Source organism: Heterodontus francisci, chromosome 30 (genome assembly GCF_036365525.1).
Source record: "Heterodontus francisci isolate sHetFra1 chromosome 30, sHetFra1.hap1, whole genome shotgun sequence".
Taxonomy (NCBI): domain Eukaryota; kingdom Metazoa; phylum Chordata; class Chondrichthyes; order Heterodontiformes; family Heterodontidae; genus Heterodontus; species Heterodontus francisci.
Window position 1 is genome coordinate 47,568,221 of NC_090400.1, and position 18,680 is coordinate 47,586,900.

General features: G+C 42.5%; 1 protein-coding gene across 5 annotated transcripts in view; it reads right to left on the reverse strand.

Annotated features, from left to right (window-relative positions):
• Nucleotides 1-18,680, reverse strand: part of LOC137346746 (rap1 GTPase-activating protein 2-like) — a 303,277-nt gene that overhangs the window by 138,844 nt on the left and 145,753 nt on the right. The window contains exon 1 of one of the 5 annotated variants that reach the window (XM_068010519.1): nucleotides 12,125-12,161. The exons of the other annotated variants lie outside the window; for them this stretch is intronic. Coding sequence (XP_067866620.1) covers nucleotides 12,125-12,132 — 8 coding nt within the window. The 5' untranslated portion in view covers nucleotides 12,133-12,161. Of the gene's footprint in view, nucleotides 1-12,124; nucleotides 12,162-18,680 lie in introns of those variants that run through there. 5 annotated transcript variants of the gene reach the window in all.

Consider the following 18,680-nt stretch of genomic DNA (forward strand, 5'->3'; position numbering starts at 1 on the left):
AGTGGGTATAAAAAGTAAATATTATTTATCCCTCAATCAACATCACTGAAACAGCTTATCTGGCCATTATCATATTGCTGTATGTGGGAGCTTGCTGTGCATACATTGGCTGCCATGTTTTCCACATTACAACAGCAACCACGCTTCAAAAGTACTTCATTTGCTTTTGGATGTCCTGAGGTTATGAAAGGCGCTATATAAATGCAATTCTTCTTCCTTTGATATAAATGCAATTTGGTTCTTTATATTCCTTTTACTAATGATGGAATTCAAGCAGTGCTCACAAAAAGTACAAACAAAGATGTACTTGAATGGGGGAGAGAACAGATTGGAGAAGTGATAATGTTTGAGGATATAACATCCCTAGATCCACACAAGCTTCACTCTCATTGCTGCACCATTGGAAGAACAGAATCTTATGAAACTCAAAACCATTGTAGATTCTCCATAAACTTGGGGGTGGGACCAGGAGGAGGAAGAACGAGTGCTGATCAGTATTTTATTTGTTATCACAGAATCTGTTTTACTTTTCTTGACACTATATGGTCCTCTCGTTAGATCTAGTGCTATGTTTATACAAAGTAAGTCACATTTATTTCATAGAATCATCGAATGGTTCAGTACTGAAAAGACCATTTGACCCATCGTACCTGTGCTGGCTCTTTCAAAGAGCTATCCAATTATTCCCACTACCCTCCTCTTTTTCCAAAGCCCTTCAATCTTTGCCACTTCAAGTATTTATATTTATATAGGGGAGGCAGTGGTGTAGTGGCAATTATCACTGAACTAGTAATCCAGAGGGCCCAGGCTAATACCCTGGGGACATGGGTTCAAATTCCATCATGGAACTGGTGGAATTCAAATTCAATTAATAAATAAATTCAGTTAATTAATAAAAATCTAGAATTGAAAGCTCATCTCAGTAACGGTGCCACGAAACTATCATCGATTGCCATAAAATACCATCTGGTTCACTTATGTCCTTTAGGGAAGGAAATCTTCCATCCTTACCTGGTCTGGCCTACATGTGACTTCAGACCCACAGCAATGTGACTGACTCTTAACTTCCCTCTGGAATGGCCTCGCAAGCCATTCAGTTGTCAAGGGCGGCTAGGGATGGACAACAAATGCTGGCCTTGCCAGTGACGCCCATGTCCCATGAAAGAATTTTTAAAAATCCAATTCCTTTTTGGAAGTTACTATTGAATCTGCTTCCACCACCCTTTCAGGCAGTGCATAGCAACTCACTGCATTAACAAAAGTTCCTCATGTTGCCTCTGATTCATTTGCCAAATTTCAAAGAAATAAAAGAAAATGGAATGAATCAGCAAAAGCCCAAATCATTTTGCATTCATACAGCACTCTACCACATCAAATTGTTTTAAATTCCTTCATACAATAAATTAGTTTTGGAGCGCAGTGAGTACTGTGATGGAGGCAAAGGCAAACAAATGTCTTTCCTTTGTGTTGATGCTGTCATCATCAATTTCAATTTGTTATATAAGTGTGTGAATTTATAATGTGTCTTAATGCAGATAGCCCGATCACTCTCAATTACTCAGGGACCATGTAATCATTGTTTACTTTTTTTTTAAAAATGCCAGCGTCTTGCGCAACCCTCACAACAATGGGGCTGTTAGAAAAAGGAAACAAAAATCACTTTTTTCCCCTCTGGTCTCACATCAGGTGTACTACACAATGTAATTGATATACTGCCCTCGTATCTGGCTGCTGTGTCCTGTGGCCTCAGAGCTGTCTCAGACTCCAATCTACTTGCTATCCTTGTGATGGGTTTTGTCTGCTCTCAGCTGCGTCATTGTCGCTTTCCGTGCAGCTCTCCTCATGGGACAGGAAGACAGATGCAGGCTACCTGGCTTCATTAGTGCCAGAGTCACAGTGATGTCTACAACCCCCCTTACTCCCATCTCCGTTCAAAAGAGGCGAGGAAGTAATAGACACAAAGAATGTGTTCTTATCTAAATTAAATGGCAAAAGGACTTGTATTTATATGACACATCATCACATCTCACAGAAACATCTCAAAGCTCCATACTGGTAATTATTTTGACCTCTAAAGACTGTGGTTATACAGACAAATGCAGCTGCCAGTTTGCACACAGCCAAACTGCAGCCATGAGATGACTGAGCAATTAATCTGCTTTTGTTGGTTGAGTATGGAATGTTGGCTAATAGAACTTCCTACTCTTCAAATAGCGTCACAGGATATTAAACATTCAACTGAACCACTGGAACAGGCAGGTGGAGCTCGGGAATAACACCGCATGTGAAGGATGGTAATTCTGACAATGCAACACTCCCTCACTATTGAGGCAACAGTCTAGCGATTAAGCCAATTTGTCAGTCATGTAAATAGCTTTGTCTAAAATATCCGGGATCAATTACTCCTTCTTTTAATTACACACACACACACACACTCACTTGCATTGTCACTGGACTAGTAATCCCGAGGCCTAGGCTAATGTTCTGGGGACATGGGTTTGAATCCCACCATGGCAGAGGGTGAAATTGGCATTCAATTAATAAATCTGGAATTAAAAGCTAATCTAATGGTGACCATGAAACCATTGCTGATTGTTATGAAAACCCATCTGGTTCACTAATGTCCTTTAGGGAAGGAAATCTGCTGTCCTTACCTGGTCTGGCCTACATGCGACTCCAGACCAACAGCAATGTGGTTGACTCTTACATGCCCTCTGAAATGGCCCAGCAAGCCACTCAGTATCAGAACTGTTACAAAGTCTAAGAAAAGGAATGAAACTGGACAGACCACCTGGCATTGACCTAGGCACTGGAAACAACAATGGCAAACCCAGCCCTGTCGACCCTGCAAAGTACTCCTTACTAACAGTACTGTTGGTGTACCTACACCCCAAGGACTGCAGCATTTCAAGAATGCAGCTTACCACTTCCTTCTTAAACTTCGACATCAGTCCCGCTTTCCTGTCCTCTCCCTATTCTCACTTCTGTCAAAGGCTTGTGGATTCAAGTCTTGACTTGAATGGAAATAAAAATTGTGAGAGATGCACAGTGGGTGGTTGACTCACTATCATCCATTTTACATCATTGTACAAAGTCGAGATCTACTCCTGAGTGTCTGCTTGGCCCACTTGGTAAGGTTCTCACCTTTGATTTAAAGGTTGTGGGTACAGGCTCATAATCTAGTTTGACACTGCAGTGTGGTATTGACAGATTGTCACATTTCGAGCAGTCGTACCTGTTCTGAAGCTACAGGTGGATGAGGAGACATTACCCCATATCAAGAGTTGGGGAACACATCAGGCCAAATCTAGGATTTGGAGCAGAGGAAAGCAGGTCATTACCCATGCTGGGGAAGGGGGGGAGGGGAGGGGATTGGGGGCAGAGAAAATGTGTCTTCTTCATTCCCCCCCACCCCGTCCCATGACTGAATCTATGGGTAATTGAAAATGATCCCATTGTACAATTTAAAGAGTAGTGAGCTCTCTTGGCTAACAATGCTCTCCTCAGTCAATACCACGAAAGAACAGGGTAGATGTCAGTTCATCTCACGGCTGATTGTGGGATAATACTGGAGAAGGTTGCACGCTATGTTTGTCGAAATATGTCACTGCACTCCAATAAGTAATTTATGGTGTGAAGTGCTTTGAAGCTTTTCATTGTGATAAGGTACTATCTAAATGCAGTTCTTATTGAAGTACCCCAGGACTGCCACTCTTGAATTTGGTGCTAAAAGGAGCGGTTGTGTGTGCACGTGCTGGCACTCCTATCTTCCATCTCTCCTTGGATGTTCCATTGAATGGATCTCCCACTGAAGTGTGGGCAATCAATAAACAAGGGCACTTGTCTTACCATTCCTAATTATACGACAACGCACCACACAGCATGGCCATCCAGGCAAATATAGGATATACATCAGGGAACTGGTAAATACCATTTAAATGTTATACAGAGCTCATTGTGTTTTCTGAGTAAATAATAAAAGCTTCGGCTCAGAATAGATCCAAAGACAGAAGACAAAGTGGACTTAACTTGCAGCAAGGTGACATGGCCTGTAGAACAATGAGCTTTATTATTGTTGTCATGGTGGTCAGCACAGGGACTGTTTTAATTGGCTAATTTACACCCCTGTTCTTTAATTGCTTGGGCAATATTTATTTGACATTTTTCCAACTTGCTGATGAAGGGATGACAGCTGTTAGCTGTAAATAGTGAACAAGTTCTTTTATGTCTATACAGGATAGTTCTTTAAAGTTTCTATCTGGTGGTATTATTTCATTGGTTTAACATTGTAGTCCTAGCTACAAGCTGTTTTCAGTAGATATGGTATCACAATATTGTCTTTTATGTTGGGGATTGTTATTAACTAATTATTGATTAAAATTACCTCTCTTGATTTTGATGCTTTTAGACACATACCCACATGAACCTCTCAAAGGGCATAGAATGAACAACAACAACTTGCATTTATATAGCGACATTAACAGAGTAAAATATCCCAAGGTGCTATGCAACAGCATTATCAAATAAAATTTGACACTGAGCCACGTAGACAGATATTGGGACTAAAGACAAAGGTTTTGTCAAAGAGGGAGGTTTTAAGGAGCACCTTAAAGGAGGAGAGAGAGGCAGAGAGGTCAAGGGAGGAAATTCCACAGCTTAGGTCCTAGGCAGCTGAAGGCAGAGCCGACAATGGTGGAATGATCAAATTCAGGATTGGAGGGGTGCAGGGATCTCACAAGATTGTAGGGCTGAAGGAGGCTCCAGAGATAGAGACTGTATGAGATTATATATGAGTTGAAAAACAGAAAATTAACCTCCTTCAGACACTGACTGAACTACTGGCCGGAATTTTACGGTGGATGGATGGGAGCCGGACTCAGACGTGAAAGTCGATGGTGAACCTGCTTCTACCCAGCCCGGGGATCCGTCCTGTATTTTATGGGTGCCCGGGCTTTAATTGTCCCGAGGCGGGACTTCCACCCACTTGAGGGAGGAGGTCCCGCCTCAGTGAACTGTCGGCTAATCAGCGGGCCGGCAGCTCTTAGTCCCAGCAGCGCCACCGGGAGCAGTGGCCACTGCTGGGACTGCAGCCCAGCCGTCGCCATGGATTGAGGAGGGAAGGTAAATTGGGCTTGCCTCACCAGGGGGAATCGGTCCTTCCCTGGTGAGGCTGGAGTGGTCGTTTGGGGGGAGGAGGGGTGTCTTGTGTTCCGGGGGTGGGTTGGGAGGCGGGGGCGACTGCCCTGTGCCCGACTGCCATGCCACCCCCCACCCCCCCCCACCCTGGGGCACGGAAAGGCCGGCAGCTATTGCTGGGCAGCCTTTCATGTCCCCAACACACCTGCTTGCCATGGGTAAAATACCCGTGGAGGCGGGGGTCTTGATTGGCCTCAGGCAGGCGGGCCATTTCCCACCCCCAGCCCAACGCCGTAAACTTGTCCGGAGGCGCAAGTGGGGCGGGTAGGCCTCCCGGAGCCTGCCGCTCAATTTTACGCTGCCCCCACGCCAGCACCCGACCCACCGGGGCAGCGTAAAATTCAGGCCACTGCGTATTTGTGCAATTCTCTAGCTTTATCTTAAATTTGTGGTCATTCATTTTTTAAAATCTAAAATCGTGTACCTCTTCATTGGCCTTTGTGCTGGAGAAAATAAATGTCTCCCAGCACTGGAAGGTCAATCTTGTGGAATACATTAATAAACATGGCCAGGGAGGGAATTCTATGAATACTGAAAAGTTCGGTATTCTTTTCATTTCTAACGATTACGCCTATAAATATTTATGAGGAAGCAACATTTGCAAACAATACCATCTCAAAGCCATTATGCCGCAGATTAAATTGCTGTGAGTAAAAGAAACACAGAATTAAAAGCAACAGTTCAGTGAGGTTTTTAGATGTCTATATCAATGGATTTGAGAAAAAGAAGGAATGGGTCTGACGTATGTACTGGCACAACACTGCTCTCTGTAGCATAAACTCACAGTCATAAAAAAGCACAGTCATTTATCAGTTAGGAATCAGCAAAAAGCTATCTTCATTTATTAAGTCATTCCATCTCTCACACACAAGTTCTCCCTCAATCACTTTTTTTCTTGCCCTTTTTCACTGTCACTTGTTCTCTCTCTTTCGGCCAATTATATCATAATGTCAAAAAAACTTCCTTTAGGAAGGCACCACTGGGCCTTTTACTTTTGTTGCTGTCAGCTGTGGCTCAGTTGGTAGCATTATTGTCTCACCATCAGAAGGCTGTGGGTTCAAGTCCCACACCAGGATGTAAACACACAAAAAAAAAACTGAGGCTAATACTTCTGTGCAATACTGAGATAGTGCCTTTGAAAAGCATTAGATTGAGGCCTCATCTGCTCTCTCAGATAGATGTAAAATGTCCTGTGGAGCAGGGGAGTTTCCCTCAGTGTTCTGGCCATTATTTATCCCTCAATCAACATCACAAAAAAAGATCAGGTCATTATCACATTTACTGTTTGTGGGAGCTTGCTGTGTAAACTGTAAATTGGCTGCTGTGTTTCCTACATTACAACGTGACAAAACTTTGAATGTACTTCATTGACTGTAAAGCAGTTGGGACGTCCTGCTGTCGTGAAAAGGCTCCCTATAAATGCAAGTCTTTTTTTCTGAATGTCAAAATATCCCCAGCAGTTTTTGGACCTGTGTTTGTTGCTTGCAACTATCTGTATTTTTTCCTCAAACCCTATATGGTTTTCCACTCTTTGCAGGAGCAGTTTTGATGATGTGACCTCTTCGTGGCATTTTTATAGAGTGGTCATCTGCTTAATACAGCCTATCAGGCCAGACCTCAATAGATTGCATTGTATGCATTCAGTGACAACACAGCTAGTGCTGTACATTACTGGCAATTACAAAAAGAAAAACTTACATTTATATAGTTCCTTTCACACTCTCAAACACTCTACGTCCAACGAAGTACTTCTGAAGTGTAATCACTATTGTAATGTAGGAAACACGGCAGCCAATTTGTGCAAAACAAGCTCCCATCAACAGCAAATGTGATAATGAATAGATGATCTGTTTTTGTGATATTGTATGAGAGATAAATATTGGCCAGGACCTCAGTTGAACATCTTGTTTGAAAGGTGACACCTCCGACAGCAGACTGGAGTGCCAAGCCCAGATTTTTGTGCTCAAGTCCTGGAGTGGAACTTGAACCCACAATCTTCTGGCTCAGAGATAAGAGTACTACAACTGAGTAATGGCTGACACTAGTATTGAGTAAATTAAATCAAAGCAATTTGTTTTAGGTTTATCCCACCTCATAGAAACATAGAAAATAGGAGCAGGAGTAGGCCATTCGACCCTTCAAGCCTGCTCTGCCATTCATTATGATCATGGCTGATCATCCAACTCAGTAGCCTGTTCCCGCTTTCCCCCCATACCCTTTAAACCCTAACTCCTTCTTGAAAACATGCAATGTTTTGGCCTCAACTGCTTTCTGTGGGAGCGAATGCCACAGGCTCACCACTCACTGGGTGAAGAAATTTCTCCTCATCTCAGTCCTGAAAGGTTTACCCCGTATCCTTAGACTATGACCCCTGGTTCTGTACTCCCCCACCATTGGGAACATCCTTCCTGCATCTACCCTGTCAAGTCCTGTTAGAATTTTAGAGGTTTCTATGAGATCACCCCTCACTCTTCTGAACTCCAGCGAATATAATCCTAACCGACTCAATCTCTCCTCATACGTCAGTCCCGCCATCCCGGGAATCAGTCTGGTAAACCTTCGCTGCACTCCCTCTATAGCAAGAACATCTTCCTCAGATAAGGAGACCAAAACTGCACACAATATTCCAGGTGTGGCCTCACCAAGGCCCTGTATAATTGTAGCAAGCCACCCCTGCTCCTGTACGCGAATCCTCTCGCTATGAAGGCCAACATACCATTTGCCTTTTTTAACCGCCTGTTGCACCTGCATGCTTACCTTCAGCGATTGGTGTATGAGAATACCCAGGTCTCGCTGCATATTCCCGTCTCTCAGTTTATAGCCATTCAGATAATAATCTGCCCTCCTGTTTTTGTTACCAAAGTGGATAACCTCACATTTATTCACATTATACTGCATCTGCCATGCATTTGCCCACTCACTCAACTTGTCCAAATCATCCTGAAGCCTCTCTGCATTCTCCTCACAACTCATCCGCCCACCCAATTTTGTGTCATCTACAAATTTGGAGATATTACATTTAGTTCACTCATCTAAATCATTAATTTATATTGTGAATAGCTGGGGTCCTAGCACCGATCCCTGCGGTACCCCACTAGTCACTGCCTGCCATTCAGAAAAAGACCCGTTTATTCCTAATCTTTGTTTCCTGTCTGCCAACCAATTTTCTATCCATCGCAATACACTACCCCCAATCCCATGCGCTTTAATTTTACATGCTAATCTCTTATGTGGGACTTTGTCGGAAGCCTGCTGAAAATCCAAATAAACCATATCCACTGGCTCCCCCTCATCAACTCTACTAGTTACATCCTCGAAGAATCCTAGTACATTTGTCAAGCATGATTTCCCTTTCGTAAATCCATACTGACTCTGCCTGATTCTACCACTGTTCTCTAAGTGCTCTGCTATAAAATCTTTGATAATGGACTCTAGAATTTTTCCCACTACTGACGTCAAGCTGACTGATCTATAATTCCCTGCTTTCTCTCTACCTCCCTTTCTAAATAGTGGGGTTACATTAGCTACCCTCCAATCTGTAGGAACTGTTCCAGAGACTATAGAATCTTGGAAGATGACCACCAATGCATCCACTATTTCTCGGGCCACTTCCTTAAGTACTTTGGGCTGCATACCATCGGGCCCTGGGGATTTATCGGCCTTTAATCCCATCAATTTCCCCAACACCATTTTCTACTAATACTGATTTCCTTCAGTTCCTCTCTCTCACTAAGCCCTGTGTTCCCCAACATTTCTGGTATGATATTTGTGTCCTCCTTTGCGAAGACAGAACCAAAGTAAGCATTTAGTTGGTCAGCCATTTCTTTGTTCCCCATAATAAATTCCCCTGTTTCTGACTGTAAGGGACCTACATTTGTCTTCACCAATCTTTTTCTCTTCACATACCTATAGAAACTTTTACAGTCAGTTTTTATGTTCCCTGCAAGCTTGCTCTCGTACTCTATTTTCCCCTTCTTAATCAATCCCTTGGTCCTCCTTTGCTGAATTCTAAACTGCTCCCAATCCTCAGGTCTGTTGTTTTTTCTGGCAGATTTATAGGTCTCTTCCTTGGATCTAATGCTATCTCGAATTTCCCTTGTAACCATGGTTTGGCTACTTTCCCCGTTTTACTTTTGTGCCAGACAGGGATAAACAATTGTTGCAGTTCATCCATGCGCTCTTTAAACGTTTGCCATTGCCTATCCACCATCATCCCTTTAAGTAACGTTTCCCAATCCGTCATAGCCAATTCGCGCCTCATACCTTCGTAGTTTCCTTTTCTAAGATTCAGGACCCTAGTCTCAGAATCAATTACGTCACTCTCCATCTTGATGAAGAATTCTATCATGTTATAGTCGCTCATCCCCAAGGGGTCTCGCACCACTAGATTGTCAATTATTCCTCTCTCATTACATAATACCCAGTCTAGGATGTCCTGTTCTCTAGTTGGTTCCTCAATGTATTGGTCCAGAAAACCATACACTCCAAGAATTCCTCCTCTACGGTATTGTGACTAACTTGATTTGCCCAATCAATATGCAGATTAAAGTCACCATAATTACAGATGTTCCTTTATCGCATGCATCTCTAATTTCCTGTTTAATGCCATTCCCAACATCACCACTACAGTTTGGGGGTCTATATACAACCCCCACTAATGTTTTTTGCCCCTTAGTGTTTCTCAGCTCCACCCATACAGATTCCACATCGTCAGAGCTAATATCTTTCCTCACTTTCCTCACCTCCAGTCCATTCCTTCCTCCAGTATCACCTCGCTGCCCCGATTCACTTTTTGATCTGTGTTAAATTTAGGGAGTTTATTTTGAAGAACAGTGAAGAAATCACCCCTCCCTTCACAACAGAGGTACATTCCACACTGAGCCACTCAAGATCTGCACTGAACTATTCATGAAGTGATTTAAGAGTGCAACCACAGCAATCTTCTAGCAGAAAATCTGTGCTATGGACGCTAATGTTGCTGAGATATTTTTGACATCAAAATTATAAACAGTTGAGGCTTCAGCATTGATCCCTCAAAGAAAGTAAAACATTTAGTAATTTTCTACCAGCTGTAAAATATGCAGCAACAGTGAGACTTTGGTTGACCAATTCATTCATAGCATTCCCCTCACTCAGGGCTGCCTTTTACATACATACCAATCAAGTGTGAGGGAGAGAGGAGTTAATGTGTTAGAAAGTGTGAATTAGACTGATAGTGTAGGAGGGATTAAGAAAATGCTCGTGTTCCACAGGAGTGAAAATCAAATTTACTGCAATAGAATTTAGTTAACTTCCAGAGAGGTTCCCGTGAAAGGCAAACCAAATTTAGGAAATATCAGGAAGTCCTTCACACAAAGAGTGGTCAACACTTGAATGGACCTCCAGTAGGGCGATGGAAGCAAAGATCCCAAAGCCAGTTAGATGCTATGATGGAGGCTCAGCAGATTCTCTCTCTGGATGAATGAACTATAATCGACCAAATGGCCATTCTCGTCTGCACATATTTTGTGAAACCTTTTCTTTTTGTGCTAACGTTAGATATTTAATATTTCAAACAACCAGTAGTGCAACTTGAAGCTTTTGAGCTACTTATTCAGATAATGATGGGCTGTGGTATCTGGTGTACAAGTCTATATTTGGTGCTTACTTTTAATATGTCTAGGTTTAGGGGACAACCTTACACACCAGTGGGATTTATGCGTTTAAAAGAGAAGTAAAATCTAGATGGAGTACTGTCCATTCCAAACAATCCCAGAAGAATCCATGCAACAAAAAAAAAGACCTGCTGCATTTAGATTCTTTTCCCTTCAGTGTTTCTCTGGTGATATGAGTGATGGGAATTTTTGTGAGGTAATCTCAAGGCATTCAACCCCAAGAAGTTCTCTATTGCCTGCATTACATACCTGGTAGTGCTTTGACACTCATGTGAACATTGGTTTCAGCCCTCTGAACTTTCCACTTTGAGGGTGTTGCTTAGGAGCTCTGGTAGTTTGCTGTGGTGCTGAGTGGTAGGGGGTGAGTTTGTGCTTGCACTCCTCCCTGAGCTGTTTGGATTGTTCGTTGTGGATTGGAGGCAAGCGCAGCCTCATAGGGAGGAAAAGCGAAGAGTGAAAATCAATGAGTAAATCACTGTAGGTTATTCCCACACACCCACCTCCCCCCCCCCCCCCCACCCCACCCCAGATAGGGACTTGCCCACTTGTGGGGTGGGGGAGGAGTAAGAGGGAACAAAAGAACTTCAATAGAGGGAAGAGGTCATTACGTTTTAAGCCATGAATTATTGAACATGGCTTGCACTTATACCTGCCTTTGCAGGTGCTTGGAAAAAATGTTATAGTGAAGCCTAGTGACAAACAGAACCAGAATCAACGCACCATTCACAACCAGCAAATTTCACAGGTAAGCAGACTGCCACCTGCTCTCTTTCAGGAGAAATTCAAGGGCTGGGCTGGGGGACCCCAATATTTTAAAGCAATAACCCAAGATCTCATGCTTCATTATGCAAAGTACACTAAAACCTTTTGACAATGTGACAAGATGCTATATATGTGCAAGATCAATAATTGGGACATACACTTCTGGTGAGCAACAGATCAAGATGCAATTCTGAAATTTGAGTTTGGCGTCAAAACCCGGCTCCGATCACTCCTGATGAGTTCCTGTTCCTTACTTTCAGTGTTGAAATGGAAACCTGGATCCAGCCAGGTGTTGACCTGAATCCCTTAAGGTGGTGGAGGAAGGATGTGGGATCTGAGCAGCAGGAATTTGGCGTGGTGTAAGATCAAAAATGGAACAAATACAACGTGCAAACTTGCAGGAAAATAACAGATTGTTTACACACACATTTGTTAGGCTAAATCTTGCGCACGACACAACTAAAAGTGTACTGTTAACGAATTGCAGGCAGGTATTTGGTTATATTCTGTACCTTAACATTAGCTCTCTCAGGCCTGTCAACGTTCTGTAAAAGCATCGTGACTGACAACCTTGTGAAAGATATACAGAAGGAGTTCAGTTTCCTATTGGTAAATCTGTTTGCATAAAATACTGTTGTTATGTAGACAAATGCATCAACCAATCTGCACACAGTAAAGTTCCACAAATGGCATTGAGATGAATAACCTTGATGCTTTTGGTGGTGTTGGTTGAAAAGTAACTGTTAGTCAGGATCTTTTATGTTCATCTGAGCAGGTGGATGGGGACTCAGTTTAATGCCTAACCAAAAGACAGCACATCCAACAATGCAGCAGTCCCTCACTGAAGTGTCTGCCTAGCCTGTGTACTCAACTCCCTGGAATGACGGTCAGTCAGCTGTGGCTCAGTGAGTCACAAGGTTCTGTGTTCAGCCCCACTCCAAGGCTTGAGCACAAAAATTAAGGCTGACACTCCAGTGCAGTACTGAGGGAGTGCGTCACTGTCAGAGGTACCAACTTTCGGATGAGATGGTCAATCAAGGCCCCATCTGCCTGCTCGGGTGGATGCAAAAGATCCCAAGGCACTATTTCAAAGAAGAGCAGGGGAGTTATCCCTGGCATCCTGCCCAATATTTATCCCTCAATCAACATCACAAAAAACAGATTATCTGGTCATTATCACATTGCTGTTTGTGGGAGCTTGCTGTTAGCAAATTGGCTGCTGCGTTTCCTACATTACAACAGTGACTACACTTCAAAAGTACTTCTCGACTGTAAAGCACTTTGAAACGTCCTGGTGGTCGTGAAAATCCCTATATAAATGCAAGACTTTCTTTATTTTGACACAGAGGTGGCAAGGCTGACACGATATTTGATTTTAGTTCTCACAGCATTGAAGGTCAATCCTTTCATGCATCTTTCAGCTGCAGGAATCTCACATCTGTGCCAGCAGGAACTAAGACTCTGACAGACACAGCCTTAGAACAGAACACACTTTAACTCCATGTGCATTAATGAGGATGGCCTGGAGCTCCTGTTGGAAATGCAGTGAGAGAAAGCTATAATTGTTTTAGGCAGTGCTTTGAGGTGGTTCCTGATGGTTCACCACCGTTAACAACTGCTTTGGGGTAGTACCTGGGGCATCAACACAGATTTTAGTGAGTCTTTTCCCTCCATCATTGGCATGCCACTGTCCCTTTAAACCAAACTCTTTCATTATAAAATTCTGGGCATCATTCCAGGTGGCAACTGGTAGCCAAACAACTTAAAAATAGAACTGCAGGGTCGCACTACAAGAAAGAGTCATCACGTAATGATAAGCCTTTCAAACTGGAGTGTCCTTGGAATGAACTGTCTTGTGTTCACTAGGTTATTTTGGCCAGAAACAAACTCCCTCCAGCCACGATCCCTACCCCTATCACCAGTTTAATATGTCTCTCTCTCTCCTCTCTGGTTCCTGCCTCCATGCACAACCTGTGTATTAGGAGAGCCTCCTCTATTGTGAATGGATTGTATGGGAAGTCATTGTCAGTCAGGGTTTGATAGGCTGCCAGTGTTATATACACCTCTCAAGTGTTATCTTGTGCACCTTCCTTACAACCACACATAAGATAATCACTTAAATGGTATCAGTTTGCTAATTTATTCCAAGCAGCTGCAGAATTGAGAGAAGCCATCTGGTTCCATATATCTCCAAAGTTCCACTATACCACATCCGAATATCATAAATATACCAAAATTCCTTTTAATTGGACAGACCGTGTGTATATTCCAAACAGGCACTATTTGATATGTTATTCTATTAGAGGGTACAAACCCTCAAGCCTGCGATGTTTATGATACCATATACCTATGTTAAGGATGCTATATAAATGCAAGTTGTTGCTGTGAGTTCCAGTTCCATATTTGAATGCTTTGCTACATTAATACTGTTGCCTATCACTAAAAGATATGCAACCAAGTTATAGGAGCACTGTCTTCATGAGAGAGTGTCCAACAAACTTTACCCTCCCTCCCTGCCATTTGTTTACAAACACATGACCCAATTGTGCAAATCTTGCCGAAGCTCATCATTGCCTGACTTGCGGTTGTCACGGTGATGACCATGACCTATGTCTCCTCTAACAAATAAAAGACTAGCCAATCATTCCCCCCCCAAGGAAGACAGTATCCCTTTAAATATTAATATTAAATAAATATCAAGCTTGAGTTCATAGGTCTCAACCGATGGTCAAACATATGGTTAATAAGCACAATCTTAGGCTTGCAATGCACTTTTATACTGCAGTTTGCATGGACTATAATAATTTTAATAAGTTTCTCCTCAACTGGGGCTCACTGTATTCAATCTTATCACTGGCACTTAACTAGTTAAGGAATTGGTAAGACAGAACTCCGATGAAAAGCAAATTTTACCTTCTGTCCTTTTCCTTTCGGGATTTGTGCAGTAACCCTATCAGTACCACGGCTGCTCGAAGACCTGCCTTTCTCGAGGGCAATCTTTTGCTCTTCTCAGCCATGTCTTGTCGGCGCGCTGGTTCCTCCGCAGCTTCCACTCTGTGCTTCCAGCTCACAGCAGGACCCCGCGTGGAAACAAGTCTTTCACTCCAGTCCCGACAGCTCCCTGCCCGTTAGGTACTGCTCCTGACTCCTCTGCTCGTCAGGTGATTTTATTTTTTTTTCTCGCTTCTCCACCTCCAGTGACCTTCAAGTCACCTGGCTGGCTACCCGACAACTGCAGCTGCTCCTCTCATGGTTCCTGGGATCTGGATTTTGCAGAAGGCTGGCTGTCCAAAGTCAGCAATGTGATTTGTTCCCTCCTTTTATCTTCTTCAGTGGATTTTAATATGTCAGCAGTCGCACACAATCCCTGACTGCTGCTGTCAGCTGAAATGTCCCTCAGCTCCTTAAAACATATTTGCTCACACAGGTGAAGTTCTTGCTGACCAAACTGTCTACCTCATTTCCCCACCCTCTCATATAAGTTGTTAGCATTTAAGGATTTAAACACATTAACTGCTCAATAGCTCCTGTTTACTAAGCCTCCAGGATTTTCCCATACCTTGTCTCATATATACTTTCTGCCTTTGTGTGTTGCCATGGTGACATGACAACTGTGGGGGCTCCACCCTCCCGTGTATCCACGCCCTCCAGAGCTGCTCATAGCTCTGTCTGGTTCATTAATGTTATGTTCAGATGGTAAAGATGGCTCTTCTGTCATTAACCCTTTTGAGGCAGTAGGATCAGGGAAATCCGGAACTCTCCCCCCGCCCCCCCCACAAAGCTGTTGAGGCTGGATGGGGGCACAGGGGGTGGGGGCATCAACATCATATGTTTCAATAAGATCACCTGTCATTCTTCTAAACTCCAATGAGTATTGGCCCAACATGCTCAACCTTTCCTTATAAGACAACCCCTTCATCCCAGGCATCAGCCTAGTGAATACAAGTATGTCCCTCCTTAAATAAGGAAACCAAAACTGTACGCAGTACTCTAGGTGCGGTCTCATCAACACCCTGTACAGTTGTAGCAAGACTTGCCTACTTTTATACACCATCCCTCTTGCAATAAAGACCAACATTCTAATATAACTTCTAACTTGCTTATAACCTGTGACTTTTCTAATATTTGTCAGTTCCGAAGAAGGGTCACTGACCCGAAAAGTTAACTCTGCTTCTCTTTCCACAGATGCTGCCAGACCTGCTGAGTGGTTCCAGCATTTCTTGTTTTTATTTCAACATTCTAATTACTTGTTGTACCTGCATGGTAACTTTTTGTAATTTATGTACAAGAACATCCATATTCCTCTATACCGCAGCATTCTGCAGTCTCTCTCCATTTAAATAATATTCTGCTTTTCTATTCTTCCTACCAAAATGGATAACCTCACATTTTCACAAATTATACTCCATCTGCCAAATTTTTTTACACTCATAACCTATCTAAATCACTTGGAAGATTCTTTGTGTCCTCCTCACAACTTGTTTTCCTGTCTATCTTTGTATTGTCAGCAAATTTGGTTACAATACCACTCTGTCCCTTCATCCAAGTCATTAATATAGACAGTAAGTAGTTGAGGCCCCAGCACTGATCCCTGGGGTAGCCCACTAGTTACAGTTTGCCAACCTGAAAATGCTCCTTTTATCCTGATTCTCTGTTTCCTTTTGGTTAGCCAATCCTCTATCCATGCTAATATATTACCCCCAACACCATGAGGTCTTACCTTGTGCAGTAACCTTTATGTGGCAACTTATCGAATGCCTTTTGGAAATCTAAATACACTACATATACTGGTTCCCCTTTATCCACCCTGCTTGTTAGATCTTCAAAGAGCTCCAATAAATTTGTCAAACAGCATTTTCCTTTCACAAAACAATGTTGACTCTGCCTGATTGCATTATGATTTTCTAAATGTCCTGCTACTACTTCCTTAGTAATGGATTCTAGCATTTTCCCAATGACAGATGTTAGGCTAACTGACCTATAGTTTTCTGCATTCTGTCCCCTCCTTTCTTGAATAGGAATGTTACATTTGTGGTTTTTCAATCTGCTGGGACCTTTCCAGAATCTAGAGAATTTTGGAAGATTACGATCAATGCATGCACTATCTCTGCAGCCACTTCTTTTAAGACCCTAGGATGCAGGCCATTATCAGCCTTTAGTCCCAGTAGCTTTCCTAGTACTTTTTCTCCAGTTTCTCCCTCCCTTTTGCCCTTGATTTTGTACTATTCTTGGGACACTTTTAGTATCTTCTACTGTGCAGGCAGATATAAAATGTCTGTTCAAAGTCCCTGCCATTTCCTTGTTTCCCATTATTAATTTCCCAATCTCATCCTCCAAGGGACCAACATTTACTTTAACTACTCTCTTCCTTTTTATATACCTGCAGAGGATCTTACTATCTATGTTTATATTTCTTGTTCGTTTACTTTCAATCTGATTTCTCTCTCTTTACTATTTGCTGGTTTCTAAAATTTTCCCAATCTTCTGGCCTACCAGTAATCTTCGTAGCATTGTACACCATTTCTTTCAATTTGAAACCAGCCTTATTTTCCTTAGTTAGCCACAGATGGTTCATCTTTCTCATAGAGTCTTTCTTTCTCAATGGAATATATCTTTGTTGAGAATTATTAAATATCTCCTTAAATTCTGCCGTGTCTTCTTTACCATCTTACTTTTTAACCTATTTTCCCAGTCTACTTAAGCCAACTCTGTCTTCATATCTTTGTAATTGCCTTTATTTAAGTATAAGACACTTGTTTCAGACCCAGGTTTATCACCCTCAAACTGAATGTGAAATTCTATTATGCTATGATCACTCTTCCCTAGAGGATCCTTTAGCACGAGATCATGAATTAATCCTGTCTCATTACACATCACCTGGTCTAAAATAGCCTGTTCCCTGATTGGTTCCACAACGTATTGTTCTAAGAAATTGTCCCAAATACACTCTATGAAATCGTCCTCCAGGCTACATTTTCTAATTTGATTTGTCCAATCTATATGAAGATTAAAATCACCCATGATTATTGCAGTACCTTTGTCACAAGCCCCCATTATTTCTTGATTTAGACTCTGCCCTACAGTGCAGCTACTGTAAAGGGGCCTATAAACTACTCCCACCAGTGACTTCTTTCCCTTGCTATTTCTTATTTCTAGCCAAATTGATTCTACATCTTGATCTTCCAAGCCAAGATCATTTTTCACTACTGTACTGATCCCATCCTTTATTAACAGAGCTACCCAACCTCCTTTTCCTTTCTTCCTATCCTTTTGAAATGTCAAATACCCTTGAATATTCAGTTCCCAGCCTTGGTCACCTAGCAATCGCAACTCTGTAATGCCTATCAAATTATACCCATTTATCTCTATTTATGCTATCAATCCATTTATCTTGTTAGAATGCTGTGTACTTTCGGGTAAAGAGCCTTTAATTCTGTCTTTTTACCATTTCTCCCTTCTTTGACGTTATTTACTGATGCACTCTTATGCTTGTATGTTCTGTCCCTTCTTGTCCCTGCACTATTGCCTTGCCCTTTCTCTTTAACTTTCTAAATTTCCCCTCACTTGAACCCCTGCTGCCCCTCCCCCCCCCACCCCCGCTGCACTATTTAGTTTAGTACACCACTGTGAACTGATCAGAACTGATGAAAGGTCACTAACCTGAAACATTAACACTGTTTCTCTCTCCACAGATGCTGCCTGATCTGCTAGGTATTTCCAGCACTTTCTGTTTTTATTTCAGTCAAACTAACTTCAGTCCCAATCAAAAACCAATTTGGGACCCTGAGTGGCCTCGATCCTCTTTCTTCTCTCTTAGGCACAGAGGATTCACGTTTGAAGTCTACTGTCACTGCCAAGTCTAGTACCATCCTTCTAAATGTTTTTGTGAATCAATCCTTTGTGTCCCACCTCTGCAATCTTGCAATTGGGACAACAACATTTGCATTTATATAGCGCCTTTATACCTCTCAAGGTGCTTCACAGGAACGTTTCTGACATGTCTGTTTTCTCAATCTCAGTGGAGCTCTGGCCTTATCTGGTTAGGTGTTTGATAAGGAGTTGGGGAGG